The sequence below is a fragment of the Ammospiza nelsoni genome, chromosome 23 (assembly GCF_027579445.1).
Source record: "Ammospiza nelsoni isolate bAmmNel1 chromosome 23, bAmmNel1.pri, whole genome shotgun sequence".
NCBI lineage: Eukaryota > Metazoa > Chordata > Aves > Passeriformes > Passerellidae > Ammospiza > Ammospiza nelsoni.
In genome coordinates, this window is record NC_080655.1 from 3,184,677 (window position 1) to 3,200,305 (window position 15,629).

The 15,629-nt window shown below is 49.3% G+C and overlaps 1 protein-coding gene across 7 annotated transcripts in view; it reads left to right on the forward strand.

Moving 5' to 3' along the window:
- The window catches only part of NFASC (neurofascin), an 82,328-nt gene that overhangs the window by 51,693 nt on the left and 15,006 nt on the right, over positions 1-15,629 (forward strand). For 3 of the 7 annotated variants that reach the window (XM_059487758.1, XM_059487759.1, XM_059487760.1), the window contains one exon: positions 7,848-8,099. The exons of 3 other annotated variants lie outside the window; for them this stretch is intronic. In XM_059487758.1, coding sequence (XP_059343741.1) covers positions 7,848-8,099 — 252 coding nt within the window. Of the gene's footprint in view, positions 1-7,847; positions 8,100-11,634; positions 11,752-13,131; positions 13,288-15,629 lie in introns of all 7 variants that reach the window. One more of the 7 variants, XM_059487765.1, reaches the window with a different exon arrangement.

Consider the following 15,629-nt stretch of genomic DNA (forward strand, 5'->3'; position numbering starts at 1 on the left):
GATTAAAAGGTCTCTAAGCCAGGCTTAAAAGCCGCTCAAAAATCTCATGAAAACCAAACCACAGTGGCCGTGGGATGGGCAAGCCCAAAGGAGAGTCGAGTTCCCATTAAAATGGCATTTTTCCCTATTAAAGTGGGTTTTTTCCCTATTTAAGAGGTTTATTTTTTCTGTTTTGAAGTGGGTTCTTTCCCCTATTAAAGACATTTTTCCCTTTTAAAGTGGGTTTTTTCCCCCTATTAAAGAGGTTTTTTTTCCCAATAAAATGGGGGTTTTTCCCCTATTAAAGACAGGTTTTTTTCCCTTTTAAAGTGGGTTTTTTCCCCCTATTAAAAACAGGGTTTTTTCCCTAATAAAGTGGGGTTTTTCCCTGTTAAACAATTTTTTTTCTATTACATGTTTTTTTTCAATATTAAAGATTTTTTTTTCCTTGTTAAAGAGGAGGTTTTTAATATTTTAATGGGTTTTCTTTCCCCGTTTTAGGAGGGAATTTTTCCCCTAATACAGACAAATTTTCCCCATTAATGAGGGTTTCCCCACCTATTTTAGAGGGGAGTTTTCCCATATTAAAGAGGGGCATTTTTTGCCTATTAAAGGGCTTTTTTAATATTAAAGAGGGTTTTTCCCCTATTAAACAAATTTTCTACCTATTAAACAGTGGTTTTCTCCACTCTTACTGAGGATTTTTTCAGCTATTTTAGAGGGGGCTTTTTGCCTATTTTAGAGGGGATTTTTCCCATATGAAAGAGAGATTTTCCCCTATTAAAGGGAGGTTTTCCCTTTTAAAGACTTCCCTCTATTTTAGATGGGGTTTTTCCCATATGAAAGAGGGGTTTTTTCCTCTTTCAAGGGAGGGAGATAAAGATATTTTTCTCCATTAAAGAAGAGGGGATTTTCCCCCTATTACAGGAGATTTCCCCCCTGTTTTAGAGGGTTTTTTTTTCCCATATGTAAGAGAGGTTTTTCCCCATTAAAGGGTGGTTTTCTGCCTACTAAAGAGGCATTTTTTCTTATTACAGAAAGTTGGGGTCTTTTTCCCTATTAAAGAGGGGTTTTCCCTTTTAAAGTTTTTTCCCTATTAAAGAGCTTTTCCCATTCTCGCAGAGGATTTTAACTCCAACTCTGCACAAGCCCTTCTCCCTTTTTAACCCTCGCCATCCTCACCCCACAAACCCCAGAACATTTCTGGCTTCCAGCACCTGTGGCATCGCAGCTGGAAATTTGGGATGTTTTGTTTTTTGGAGATTCCCTGTAGCTCTCCCAGGGCTTTCATCCAGGAGATTCCTCCCATTCCCGGTGTCCATTGGAAGGGTTGAGCGGGAATTTGAGCTGTGCATGATTCTGCATGGAGCCTTCTGCTGGCTTTGCCCTCCTCGCTATTCCCAAAACGTGGGAGCAGGGAAAGAACTTTTCCAGCACCAGGGACAGCTCCTCCCCCTCCTCCTCCTCCTCCTCCTCCTCCTCCTCCTCCTGCTTCCACGGAAAATCCGATCCCGGATATCCCAGCTCCGCCCTGCATCGCCACAACACAATCCCAACTCTCCCAAACTTGGAAAATTCTGATTTCTCCACACCCAACACACATTTCCCACGTTCCAATCAGCCTTTTCCCAGCTCAGGAAAGCGGGAATTTCCAAGCAGGGAGTGCAGCCAGCCCCAAACTCATCCCAAAAAAAGCTTTTTTGGGAGCAGCAGCAGCTCCCAGGCTCTCAGCAGGTCCTGCTTTGCCTCTGCACATTCCAAGCAGGAACAATTTCCCAGGGAAGGTTTTCCCGAGGGATCCAAGTGCAGGATTCGCTTTCCTGCCTCGTGGATGTTCCTTTTCCTTGGATTTTGCTGCACCTACGTCTCTTCCCGATATTATTTTGCTTTCCCCCCCACCCCCCCATTCCTGAACAGATGCCAATTTTTCTCATTTCTGTCTTTTACTCTTCCCCCTCAAAAAAAGAGGAATAACAGATTGGTCAGGTTTACGTGGTGGGGACTTGAAAATGCACTTAAAAATAAGAATCCTGAAAATTAACATAAAAAATCCTGGAAATGAACATAAAATCCCCAACAATCCACATAAAAACCCTCAGAATCGGGACCACCCTCCCCTCCAGCTCCTTCTCCACCCAGTGTTTGTCTCAGCCAACAGAATCCAGATTTTCTTTGTGGATCAGGATCACCTCAAGTCCTTTTCTGCTTCCAGAAGGTCCTGCTGAATTCTGGAATCACAGCCTGATCTCTTCATCCTCCCAGTCCCAAATCATTCCTTGCCCCACTGGAATTATTTGTGATTTCAGGGATAATCCCCAATTATCCAGAGCCATTTTCCCCTTTCCAAAAGGAGAAAGGAAACTTTGGAGAGTCGGGATGGGGAGCTGGAGGTCGAGAATTGCTGCCTCATCTTCCTCCCCATCCCAGGCTCCAGGAGGGGATTCAGGGCATGGAAAATTCCCTCTCCCACCCCAGTCCTGCTCCAGAGCTGGATCTGCTTCTCCTCAGGCTCCAGAGGACGTTTCTCTTCCCAAAAAATCCTTGGAAATGCTCCCTGACCTTCCCCATCTCCACCGGCTGACCCAGATCAGGTGGATTTTTATGGAATTTGTCCTGAATTGCAGGAAAATTCTCCTGGTGCTGACAGGGAATGAAAAGTTCATTTTCCAGGGAAAACCTGACACAGGGTCAGGAGGAACCAGAGCAGGAGATGAAATCGAAGTGAAGTGCAGGGATTTTCCCTCAGGAAAGGCTTCACCTTTCCTAAGCCAGGCTTTGGATGCCAGGAGAGGAAATTTGGGAAAAAGAGGAGATTTAAAAAGAGTTTTTATTTGTGCTCCAAGAGAGAAAAAAATCCAAAACTGGATTTTTGATTTTCCATCTTTATGGGTAAAACTTCATCAGGGAGCATAAAGAAATTGCGTTTAGACTCAAAGGGAAAATCCTGACTTTTCTCTGTCTATAAATGGGAATTTGAGGAGAAAAATCCCATTTTTTCATTTTAGAAACAAGAAATTGCTGAGGCCTCTCTTTCTGCTCCATCACCTCCTTCTCTTCTCCAATTTCTTCTCTTTCCACGTCAGATTTTCAGCACTTTGCAGCCATGGACTCTCAGTTTCTTTCTCTTGGTAAAAACCGGGAGAATAAAAAAATAAATCTCTGCCAATGTCCTCAGCCCAATCATCAAAAATCATAAAAAATTCATCCCAATTTCTCCAAGCCTCATTATTTTGTAGACACACCCCAGGGAAAGCTGTTGCCACAGCCCAACAACACATTAAAAGCGCCTTTAAATAATTAAAAGGCAGCACAGATTGGGATTGTTTCATGCATTTTGAAAAAAAAGGAGCCACTTTTAATGAATTATCCTACTCTGAGCAGGATTTGTATCTTTTCCTTAGAGCTTCCCTTAAAAAAATCCTGGTTTTCTTTTAGGATTCTCCCTCTCCGGGATTTTTCCCCCTAATCTGAGCTTCAAACAGGTTTTGTGAAAGGTTTGGACTCTTTATTTTATTTTGTTTTTTGTGGCTCACTCCCAGCTGGGGAGGCAGCGAAGAGCTCAGCATCTCTCATTAGTGAAATTATTAATTGCTGCATCTTCAATCCATCATCTTCCCCCCATCCTTCCCTGAGAGGGAATAATGGATCTTGGAGACGGAAAAAGCCTTGAAAGGGAGGCAATTAAAGAGCTGAGTGCTCGTTTGGCGCTTTCCAGGAAGATGGGCTCGGCTAAAATGGAATAAAGAGCTGGGAATTGCTGCTGGTGGTTTTTAATCCGAATTTCCCGGGTGATTTCTTCCCCCTTGGAGCAATTTCCTGATGCTGCCCCATCTGGGATGGGGAATTGGCTGCTCTCTTTTGGAAAAGAGGGGATTTTCCCCTCATCCCACAAATTTCAGGTGCTTCATCCTGGCCCCAAACTTTCTGTCCAAGCCCTGGGAATGCAGGAGAACAATTCCAGCTCCTCCACAATGTTGTGCCTGGAGCACCACGGTGTTTTTAGGAGAATGGATGGGATTTCCAGGCTTTCCAAAGGTCTGGAAATGCCAGCCTGGGTCTCCTGTCTCCCTTCGGGATCTTTGCCACTCCTGGTGGCAGTGAGAGGGGACCCTGGGAAGGGGCTGTTGGATCCTGAAAATCCCTTTTCTTTGGGGGATATTGGATCCCTGAAATCCCCCTTGATCCCCCTGATCCCTGAGATCCCTGTGATCCCTGAAATCCCCTTTCTTTGGGGGATATTGGATCCCTGAGATCCCTGGGATCACTTTTCTTTGAGGGATATTGGATCCCTAAGATCCCTGGGATCACTTTTCTTTGGGGGATATTGGATCCCTGAGATCCCTGGGATCACTTTTCTTTGGGGGATATTGGATCCCTGAAATCCCCCTTGATCCCCCTGATCCCTGTGATCCCTGAAATCCCTTTTCTTTGGGGGATATCAGCTCCATGGGATGTCTGAAATCCCCCTTGATCCCTGAGATCCCTTTAGTTTGGGGGATATTGGATCCCTGGGATCCTTGAAATCCTCCTTGATCCCTGTGATCCCTGAAATCCCTTTTCTTTGGGGGATATCAGCTCCATGGGATCCCTGAAATCCCCCTTCATTCCTGAGATCCATGTGATCCCTGAGATCCCATTTCTTTTGGGGATATTGGATCCCTGAAATCCTCATTGATCCCTCTGATCCCTGAAATCCTTTTTCTTTGGGGGATATCAGATCCATGGGATGTCTGAAATCCTCCTCGATCCCTGAGATCCCTCTGATCCCTGAAATCCCTTTTCTTTAGGGGATATTGGATCCCTGGGATCCCTGAAATCCCCCTTGACTTCTCTCATCCCTGAGATCCCTGGGATCCCTTTTCTCTGGGGGATATCAGATCCATGGGATCCATGAAATCCTCCTTGACCCGTGAGGGCTCTGTGATCTCTCTGATCCCCGAGATCCCCCCAGATCTCATTAGGGGATGGATTCCAAAGACCAGCGAACGCCCCCGATCTCCCCCTCCCCAAATCCGAGCTCTCCTCCCGCATCCATTTCAGATTTAAACCCAGACGAGGCCTCAGCTCCTCATCCCGGGGCGGTTTAGGATCAAACCCCACCCCTCCCTCTCCATGGGAGCCGCACTCCCGCCCTGCCCTCCCCGAGTTTTCCAGCTCACCCCATCCCACTCTTCACCTGTCCCCGCTCCTGCCAGGCTGATTTCCATCCCTCCATCCCCTCCCGGGTCTCTCTCGGATCCATCCCCCGTTATCCTGATGGGAAGTGACGGCTCCGCTGGCGGGACTCGCTTCCCCCAGAGCCAGGGAAGTGGGGCAGGGAGGGCAAACCCCGCCTGGAGCCGCTGGCAGCTCATCCCGCTGCTCCAGGAGGGGCAGAATCCCGGAGGATTTGGGTGCGTGGGGGATGCTCTGAGATTTATCCCGGGTAATCTCTTCCCATCTAAAATATGGAGGAGCATTAAAAACTGAATTTCTGCTTCCCCCATGGAAGCTGGAAAGCCGTGCCAGGTTTTCCACCGGCTCCCGCCTTCCCCCAATTCACTTTGTGCCCTTTGAGGTCTCGTTTTCCTCCGAGGGGAGCCGGGATTCCCGTGGGAATGCCGAGCCTGCATTAGCTGAGTGTTCCCAGCCTCCGGCGCTGCTCCATCCCGTTAATGGGGACATTAACCCGGCGACACCAATCTCTTAACCCCAAAAACCCTCCAGCAATCCGCGGAGATGGATGGAGACAAATCCCAGCGCAGGAAAAGCTTTTAGCGGCCTTCAGACCCGCGGAACAAACCCAGAAAGGCAAAACGCAAAAAATCCCTTTTTGGTTTTGGGGTTTTTTTTGGCTCACCACGAGCACGCGAGGGCAAAGCCGAGCCTTTGGATGTGTCCCCTCCCTGTCACCTCCCCCTGGCCGGGGCAGGGACGGGCTGTGCACGGGGGGCTTCGGATTGGGGTGCATGAGATTGGGGGATGCTGTGGGGTCAGCGCCGAGAGGGGTTTTGGGGTGGCTGTGGCTGCTCCTACGGCTGGGTGGGGGTTTTAGGGTGGCTGTGGCTGCTCCTACGGCTGGATGGGGGTTTGGGGGTGACTGTGGCTGCTCTTGGTGGCCGGGCTGGTGCTTTTAAGGAGCTGGGAGTGCTCTGGGGGCACCCCTGGGTATGGATGGAGTTTTAGGGTAACTGTGGCTGCTCCTGAGGCACTTTCGAGGAACCAGGAATGCTCTGGAGACATCCCTGAGGCTGGCCTGGAGTTTTAGGGGGACTGTGAGGACCCAGGAGTTCTCTGGGGGCACCCCTGGAGCTGGGCTGGAGTTTTTGAGCACCTGGGGCTGCTCTGGGGTCACCCCTGACCCGGCCTGGTGCTTTCAGCTGTGCTCAAACTCTAATTTTGCATCTCAGATGGACTGGGCCAGCTCCTGCCGCTCTCAGCCTTTGGATGCTGAGTTTCAGGGCTTGGCTCTCCTTGGGGATGGGCTGGGTGTGGAAGAAAAGCCTGGCTTGCTCCTAGGACTGGTTTTAAAGTGCTTCCCTAGAGCTGTTGTGGTTTGAGGGAGATATTTATAAAATCTGGCTTCCTTCGCCCATCAGAGGGATTTGGAATCCCGTGGCCTGCAGAAATAATGATGTTAAATATAATTTAACCTGAGTGTGCCGGGGTGAGTCCCCTCGGAGTCACCTTTGGTATTTGGAGCTGAATTCCGGCTGTGTTTTCTGCTGGAAGGTTCCAGCCCCACCCAGCGCTCCCCTCCCTCCCTGTGGGACCCTCACCCCACTCAGGGTGGGTTAAAGGACACATTTCCCCCTTTCCTTGGAGCACATTCCCGCTTTTCCTTGGGATCACAGCCCGAGTGAGACAATTAACAAACAAATCGCTCTCAGTTATCCCCGCTGGACGGCTCGGGGTGTTCCAAATCCTCATTTCAATGTAAATTGGGAGGGGCAGCACTGCCCGAGCTCCAACCCTCCCTCCCCCGCGAGTTAAACCTCCCTCGATGCTGAAGCTGCTCCTTCTCCAGGCTGGAAAAATCTGGGAAGCTGCAGGCTGAGCTGGCAGCTCCAAAAATGCTGCAGGTGTAGTGCAGGGCCAGCCGGATTAATGGGATTAATGGGATTAATGGGATTAGTGCGTTTTCCTCGAGCTAAATCCCATTTCCTGGAATGCCGCGGGACAATGGGGTGAGGACAAACCTGAGGGTTCCCTCAGCTGCATTTTTCCAGAGTGGCTGTGCTGGTTTATCCCAGGAGGGTGATGGGCAGGGAAAAGGCAGAGGACAAGCAGCTTGTTCAGGCCTGGGACTGGGACTGGCGTCAAACTGGGGGAACAGGAGCAGCCCCAGCACCTCTCTGGAATGGGCTCGGGGGGACAGAGGAAGGAAAAGGGGCTCAGCCTGGCATTCCCGGTGGGATTTGCTCCTGAACCTCTCCCAAATCCTGGGATGGGCTCAGGACACCCTTACATGGGGACAAGGGTAGGAAAAGGAGTCCAGCCCTGTGTTCCCAGTGGGATTTGCTCCAGTCCCTGGGATGGGCTCAGGCCATCCCTGAATGGGGACAGGGGTAGGAAAAGTGACTCAGCCTGGCATTCCCAGTGGGATTTGCTCCTGCACCTCTCCCAGCCCCTGGCATCAGCCCAGGCCATCCCTGCATGGGGCCAGGGGCAGGGAAAAGAGTCCAGCCGTGTGTTCCTGGCGGGATTTGCTCCTGCACCTCTCCCAGCTCCTGGGATGGGCTCAGGACAACTTTGCATGGGGACAGGGGCAGGGAAAGGCGTCCAGCTGTGCGTCCCTGGCGGGATTAGCTCCGTGCTGTGCTGCCCCAGGGAGGGCAGTGCCCAGGAGACACCACCTCAGGTACAAAGCCGGTGTTTCCCTCTCCCAGAGGCAACTGGGCCGCCTCCAACCACAGTGGAGGAAACCAGTGCAGAAACCAGTCCTGAAACCACTCCTGAAACCAGTGCTACAATCAGTCCTACAACCAGTCCTACAACCACCCCAACCACCACCGACACCACAACCACAACAACCACCACCACAACAACCACAACCACCACCAGCACCGCCGCCAGCACCGCCGCCAGCACCAGCGCCGCTGCCGAGAGGGCTCCGGCAGCCACCACCAGGCACGAGTTGGGTACTGAGCTTTCCTTCTCCTCTAACCCCTCTCTAACCCTACTGGGACCCTTCCCCACCTTGATTCCTTGGGATAGTGGGAAAATTGGAGCCTTCCCACGGCTCTGAGATGGGAATCTGGGTGTGTGAGTTGGAATTTGGAGAGTTCTGTGAAATCTCAGTGCACAAGTGAGAATTTGGAGGATTCTGTAGAATCTCAGTGTATAAGTGAGAATTTGGAGGATTCTGTAGAATCTGAGTGTATAAGTGAGAATTTGGAGGGTTCTGTAGAATCTCAGTGTATCAGTGGGAATTTGGAGGTTCTGCGGAATCTGGGGGTACAAGTGGAAATCTGGAGGGTTCTGTAGAATCTGGAAGTACCCGTGGGAATTTGGAGGGTTCTTTGGAATCTGGAATCAAGTTGGAACTTGGAGGGTTGTGAAATCTGGGTGTTCAAGTGCGAATTTGGAGGATTCAGCAGAATCTGAGTGTATAACTGAGAATTTGGAGGGTTCTGTAGAATCTCAGTGTGTCAGTGGGAATTTGGAGGTTCTGCGGAATCTGGGTGTACAAGTGGAAATCTGGAGGGTTCTTTGGAATCTGGAATCAAGCTGGAATTTGGAGGGTTCTGTAGAATTCGGGTGTACAAGTTGGAATTTGGAGAGTTTTGTAAAACCTGGGAGTATAAATTGGAATTTGGGAAGTTCTGCAGAATCTAGGTGTTCAAGTTGAAATCTGGAGGGTTCTGTAGAATCTGGAAGTACCAGTGGGAATTTGGAGGGTTCTTTGGAATCTGGAATCAAGTTGGAACTTGGAGGGTTGTGAAATCTGGGTGTTCAAGTGGGAATTTGGAGGATTCAGCAGAATCTGAGTGTGTAAGTGAGAATTTGGAGAGTTCTGTAGAATCTGGGTATACAAGTGGAAATTTGGAGTGTTCTTTGGAATCTGGAATCAATCTGGAATTTGGAGGGTTCTTTGGAATCTGGAATCAAGTTGGAACTTGGAGGGTTGTGAAATCTGGGTGTTCAAGTGGGAATTTGGAGGATTCAGCAGAATCTGAGTGTGTAAGTGAGAATTTGGAGAGTTCTGTAGAATCTGGGTATACAAGTGGAAATTTGGAGTGTTCTTTGGAATCTGGAATCAATCTGGAATTTGGAGGGTTCTTTGGAATCTGGAATCAAGTTGGAACTTGGAGGGTTGTGAAATCTGGGTGTTCAAGTGGGAATTTGGAGGATTCGGCAGAATCTGAGTGTATAAGTGAGAATTTGGAGAGTTCTGTAGAATCTGGGTATACAAGTGGAAATTTGGAGTGTTCTTTGGAATCTGGAATCAATCTGGAATTTGGAGGGTTCTTTGGAATCTGGAATCAAGTTGGAACTTGGAGGGTTGTGAAATCTGGGTGTTCAAGTGGGAATTTGGAGGATTCGGCAGAATCTGAGTGTATAAGTGAGAATTTGGAGAGTTCTGTAGAATCTGGGTATACAAGTGGAAATTTGGAGTGTTCTTTGGAATCTGGAATCAATCTGGAATTTGGAGGGTTCTGTAGAATCTGGGTGTACCAGTGGGAATTCAGAGGGTTCTGTGGAGTCTCAGTGTACCAGCGGTAATTTGGAGGGTTCTGTGCCACCAGGGAACAACCCAGGCCCTCTGGGGGTGTGGTGATGCCGGATGCAGTTTGGGAAGAGGTGGAAAACCCTACAAACTCCCCCCCAAAGTGTGATGTGGCGTTTAGAGCTGTTACGAACGGGTTCTGGTGCTCCTGCAGGAGATGTCGGCTCGCATTTAGCACCTCAGCTGCTAGCAAGGAGACCTGTCAGGATTTATCCGAGTCCTTGGGTTTATCCCACTGCTCCCTGCGCTGCCGGAGCCCCCGGGAACGCCGGGGAAGGGTGGGAGTTCCAGCACCATCCCCATGCCAGGCGTTTCCCAGATCTTCTCGTACCATCAGGGAATCAAACTCTGCTCTGGTGGGGAAATCTTCCCTCCTCCATGTGTTTGAGGGATAAATCTGGAAGGATTTATCTGGGGTTGAAACACCAGGATAACGGAATTGATGGTTTATAAATAATTAGGGTTGTTCAAAAAATAAATCGAGCTAAAAAGGGAACGAAATCTGCATTAAAAACTTGGATGGGGTTTGGAGCAGCCTGGGATAGTGGAAAATGTGGATTGGGGGTGGAATGAGGAGAATTTTAGGGTCCCTTCCTGCTCAAATGAGTCTGGGATGATTCTATGACTGAGCTCAAAGCCATTTCTCTATATTTTTGCATAAAATCAGTTTTAAATGCTTTAAAGCCACCAAAAGTTTCTGCAGGGGGGATCTGCAGAGAGCAGAGCAGGGAAAGAGGACAAGAGGAAATGAGGAACCTCTGGGGTCCCCATCCAACCCAGTTTGGGATTTAAGGGATTCCAGGTCACCCCACAGCGTCCGGTCCTAAAAACCCCAAAATTGGCTTTTTCCAAGGGATTGTGGCGGTTAATCCCAGATTTATGGCATCAAAACATTGAAACACCTCGAGGAAAAATGACAATAAAACCCCAAGGCGTCACTTCTCTGCTGTCCCTTAAAACCCCACTGAAGTGTGGGATTGGCTCCCACTTCTGTAGGAACGGGACTCATCCCGAGCAACGTCGAGATCCCTTAACTTCAACCTCACACACGAGTGACCTCATTGTCCCACCGGGGCCAGGGTGAAGTGACAATTCCCTGCCACTCCCAGCACTGGATCCGTGCTCATCCATGCAGGAATTCTGAGACGAGGTTTCCCTGCTGGCCCAGATCCTCAGGGATGTGCCCCGGAAGAATTCCAGGATGAGCCGAGTGCCGCTGGGTTTAAACACCCCCAAAATTCCCTAAAAATATTGAGAATCTTGGAAAGAATTGATCCAGCCTTAGGCTGAGGTTTGTTCATGCTTAGGCTGAGACCAAAGTGTTCGCTTCAGGTTTATGTAATGATTTTGAAAGGATTTTTTGAGGTTTTTGTGAGGTTTTTGTAAGGATTTTGTGACGTTTTGTAAGGATTTTGTGAAGATTTTGTAAGAATTTTGTAGGTTTTTGTAAAGTTTTTTAAAGTTTCTCAAGGGTTTTTGAGGCTTCTGTAAGGTATTCGTGAGGATTTTGTAAGATTTTTAAAGGTTTTTAGGATGCTTATGTGTTTTCATGAGGTTTTATAATGTTTTTATAAGGTCTTTTTAATGGATTTTGTTAGGATTTGTGAGGTTTTTGTAAGGATTTTGTGACATTTTTTGTAAGGTGTTTGGAGGGCTTTTGAAGCTTATTATGAAGGTTTTATGATGCTTATGTCTTTTTATGACATTTTATAAGGTTTTGGTACAGTTTTTTAATTGTTTGGAGATTTTATAATGTTTTGGTACCCTTTTTTATGTTTTTTGAGGTTTTGTAAGGCTTTTGCACCATTTTGTTATGTTTTTTTGAGGTTTTGTAAGGTTTTTACCAAGTTTTGTAGGGTTTCTGTCAGGTTTTCAAGATTTTTCACCAGCTTTGAGCTGGGCCTAACCCCACTAAAGACTAACTCATGTTCTAACCTGTCCCCCAGCCGCCAATGGATCGTCCATATGGGACATCAGAGCCATGGCAAACAGTAACTGGGCAAACATCACCTGGAGCCACAATTTCTCGGCAGGAACTGACTTTGTGGTTAAGTATATCACCAGTAAGCATCAGATCGCGTGGGGACTCTACGGGGTGGCTCTGCCCTTAGAGATCCTGCCAGCTCCCGCCCTTTCCTTGGATTTAATTCCATGATTCCATGGCCAGCTTGGAAAAAAAAAAAAAAAACAGAGGGGAAAACATAGTGGTTGTGGCGGTTGGGGTAGATCAGAGGTGGTTCTCCAGCGGTTCCCTCTCCGTGCGCCGACGGCCGTGGGGGTTTGATGATCTTTGGGAATGTCGATGTCAATGGGAAGAGGTGGAAAACAGAGAGGAAAATGAAATTGACGGGAATTTGGAAGATGGGATTCCTGAACCTGGAGTTGGCAGAATCCTCTAAGATCCCAAACCTCCTCCTCGGTGTTCCTTAGCGTTGTACGGCTCCGTCCTGGGCTGGAAGCAGAGCCGGGCTCTCTGGGTTTGGTGCCGGTTTAGGGAGTGGTTTTTGTCTTGTTGGTTGGTTTGGGGTTTCTGGAGAGGCAGTGCTGGCTGCTGCTCATCCCTGAGTTTATTTCCCAGCCCTCGCATCCGCTGCTGTGCCGGTCCAGAATCCCTGAAATTGTAATTCCAGGCAGGAATCCCCTCCTGCCATTCCAGCTTCCTTTAGGAGATGACCTTGAATTGTCCTTGAAACAATTCCCTGCACAAAGCAGTGCCTGATTTCCAAAATTCCCATATTTCAGGATATGCATGAACTTGCCAGGCCATAAATCTCAAATATCCCAGCTCCCAAACCACCCCTATTTTTCCCGGTCACTGGGAAGCACAAGGAGCAAGCCCAGGTGCTGAATCCATGCAGCAGCATCAATCCCTTGGGATTCCCTCTCCAGGATTTGGCTGAGGGAGGAAATCTTTAAGATTTCAGCCCCTTCTGGCCAGCTGTGGTGGCATTTGAAGGAACAAAACTTCAAAGCCACAATTCTCAGTGGGTAATGACCCCAGCAGCTCCTTTTCCCCAGAGTAGTGACCCAAACCAGCAGTTCCTTGTCCCCAGGGCAGTGACCCCAAACCAGCAGTTCCTTGTCCCCAGGGCAGTGACCCCAAACCAGCAGTTCCTTGGCTCAGTACTGACCCCAAACCAGTAGCTCCTTGGCTTTGGTATCAACCTCAAAACCAGAAGTTCCTTGACTCAGTATTGACTCCAAACCAGCAGCTCCTTGTCCCTGAGGTAGTGACCCCAAACCAGCAGCTCCTTCGCTCACAGTACCGACCCCAAACCAGCAGTTCCTTAGCTCAGTACCGACCCCAAAGAGCAGCTCCCTGCCCCAGGAGCCGTGTCACTCCTGGCCAGCCCACAGGGCCAGCCCCGCACCTGGGCCGCATTGTCCCCGGTGTCCCCGCGGGGTGTCCGGGCGGGGTTTGATGTGCGGTTTCTGTTCCCCAGGTAACAAGACAGAGAAATCAATACCCGTTAAGGCTCAGGGCCCGTCCTCGGTGCAGCTGGCGGATCTGACGCCGGGGATGATGTACAAGCTGTGGGTGTTCCCCATATGGTCCCACCCCAGCGAGCACTCGTACATTACCTTTACCACCAGCTCAGGTGAGACAGGCGTCGGCTGCGTGTCCCCAGAGTGTCCCCGGCGTGTGCCCAGCATGGCCCCGGCATGGCCCCACCATCCCCATGGTGATGGCTGCATGGAAATCCCTCATCCCACCGCCCTCAACTCAGGGATTGCTTGGCATTGCATGGAGGATGAGAATGCCAGGAAGGGACTGAGATCCATTTGGATGGATGGATGGAGATCCCTTGTGATGAGGATCCTTCGATTTGGGATCTTTTGGATGGGGATCCTTTGGATGGGGATCCCTCATGATGGGGATCCACTGGGATGGGGAATCTCTTGGATTGGGATCCTTTTGGAAGGGGATCATTTGGATGGGGATCCTTTGGATGGGGATCCTTTGGATGGGGAGTCCTTGGAATGAAGGAAAGGAAGGAGAGCACGTTCATGTTGTCACAGCCTCTGCTTGCGGCCCCTTGGTGCCCGTTGGGACTCTGGGCGACAATGAGGTGTCAATGACGGGACGCAGGATTGGGAATGGGAATGTGGTGTTGGCACAAGATTATCCCTAGGGGTTTCCATACTCCCAGGATATTTCCTCTGGCATTTTGTGTAGAGTTTTCCAGGCTTTGTTTCCGTGTGGTTTCCACATTTTCCTGGTTGCGGATTCGCCCATTTCCCGCCCGGTTCCAGATGCTCCCTCCTTTGTCCCACAGGGGCTTTGTGCATTTGTAAAACTCCACCGTTCCCTCCTGACGATTCCCAGTAAATCCAAATTCCCTAAATCCCTTTGTATCCACCAGGGGCTTTTCCTAAGGGATCTGTGCACAGCTCCTGTCAATTCCACTCTGCTGGAATTCCACAGAGCAGGAAATACTGGAGCAGCCTCCCTGACAGTGCTGTAGGTAGAGGTGGGGATTTCCAAGGAAGTAAAACGGCTTTGCTCAGCTCCAGATGTGGGATGGGAAACTCTGGCAATCTTCAGGCCCTGCCGGGAATGGCAAAAGGAAAATGGGAATCTCAAAGAGACAGAGCTGTGGGAACTGGGGAGCAGAGCTCCCCACACCCCCTGTGTGCAGCTGAAATTGTCAGAAAATCTGGAATACCGCCGGGTAATTCCCTGGCAGGGACAGATGGTGGCTGCTGGTGTTCCATGGAATTAACATTGGAAAAGCTTCTGCCATCATCGAGACCCACCATTCCCTGGCACCGCCAAGGCCACCATGTCCCCAGGTGACACATCCAGGTGGTTCTGGAGTGTCCAATCCTGCTCAATGCTGACAAAACCCCAGCAAGGGCCGCCCTCAGCTCCAGGACTGAGCAAATCCATGGCACAGCAGCCCCTGGAATATTCTGATCCCATCAGAGCTGATTTTGGACCCAGATCCCTCCCAGCACAGCTCCAGTTTTGAGTTAAATCTCCAATTTTGTTTCTCTTTCCGGATCTTTCCCTGAGTCCGAAATCTCCATTAGCTCCTGCCCTCCCATGGGAGTTATCCCTGTGGATAACAATTTTATCCCTCTGGATAACAATTTTATCCCTCTGAATAATCATTTTATCCCTCTGGAAAACAAATCCCAACCTGGACCCGCCTCTTTTCCTTCCTCCCCTGCTTTCCCCCCCATTTGGGATCCGTGGGGTGATGGAGGCGACAGCAAGTGGCCAGGCATCATTAAAAAACAGCAAAAAAAGCACAATATCCTTGGCTGATTCCTGCTGGGAAGACTCTGCATATATTTTCCATAATTGAGAGGTTCCTACTGATATTTTCATGGAGAATAAGGGATGGAGCCACCTTTATCCCCAGGATTGAGGCTGGTGCTGACCTGAGCCCTGTGGGATGCTCGGAGCTGTCGCCTTCCCTGCAGGAATAAACGCTCCACATCCATTTCTCTCCTGGCTGGATGCTGCTGACACAAGTGCCAGACCCCTGCTGACAATCCTATGGCATCGGGAATGCTTTGGATGAAAAGGAATTGAGCAGTTTTAGGGGTTTTGGGGGTTTTTTCATGTCTTGTAAATCGTTGTTCCAAAGGTTTCTTCAGGCTGGGGGCAGATAAATAAGAAATATTCCCCTGCAGGAGGCTGAGCTCTGATTTCATTCCTGATTAACTGGCAGCTCATTAAGCCAAAAAAAAATCCTCCCAGGAGCAAAGGGCACTTGGAAACGACAAAAATAGCGGAGTAGAGAAGGAAGGTTGCTAAATTTTAAATAAATAAATAAATAAATAAATAAATGGGTTTCTTAGCTTGTCCAAACACTGGGAAGAGTGTCCAGGGAAGGGAATGGAGCTGGGAAAGGGTTTGGAGAGTCGCGAGGGAGCTGGGAAGGGTTTGGAGAGTCCTGAGGCAGCTGGGCAGGGGCTCAGCCTGGAGCAA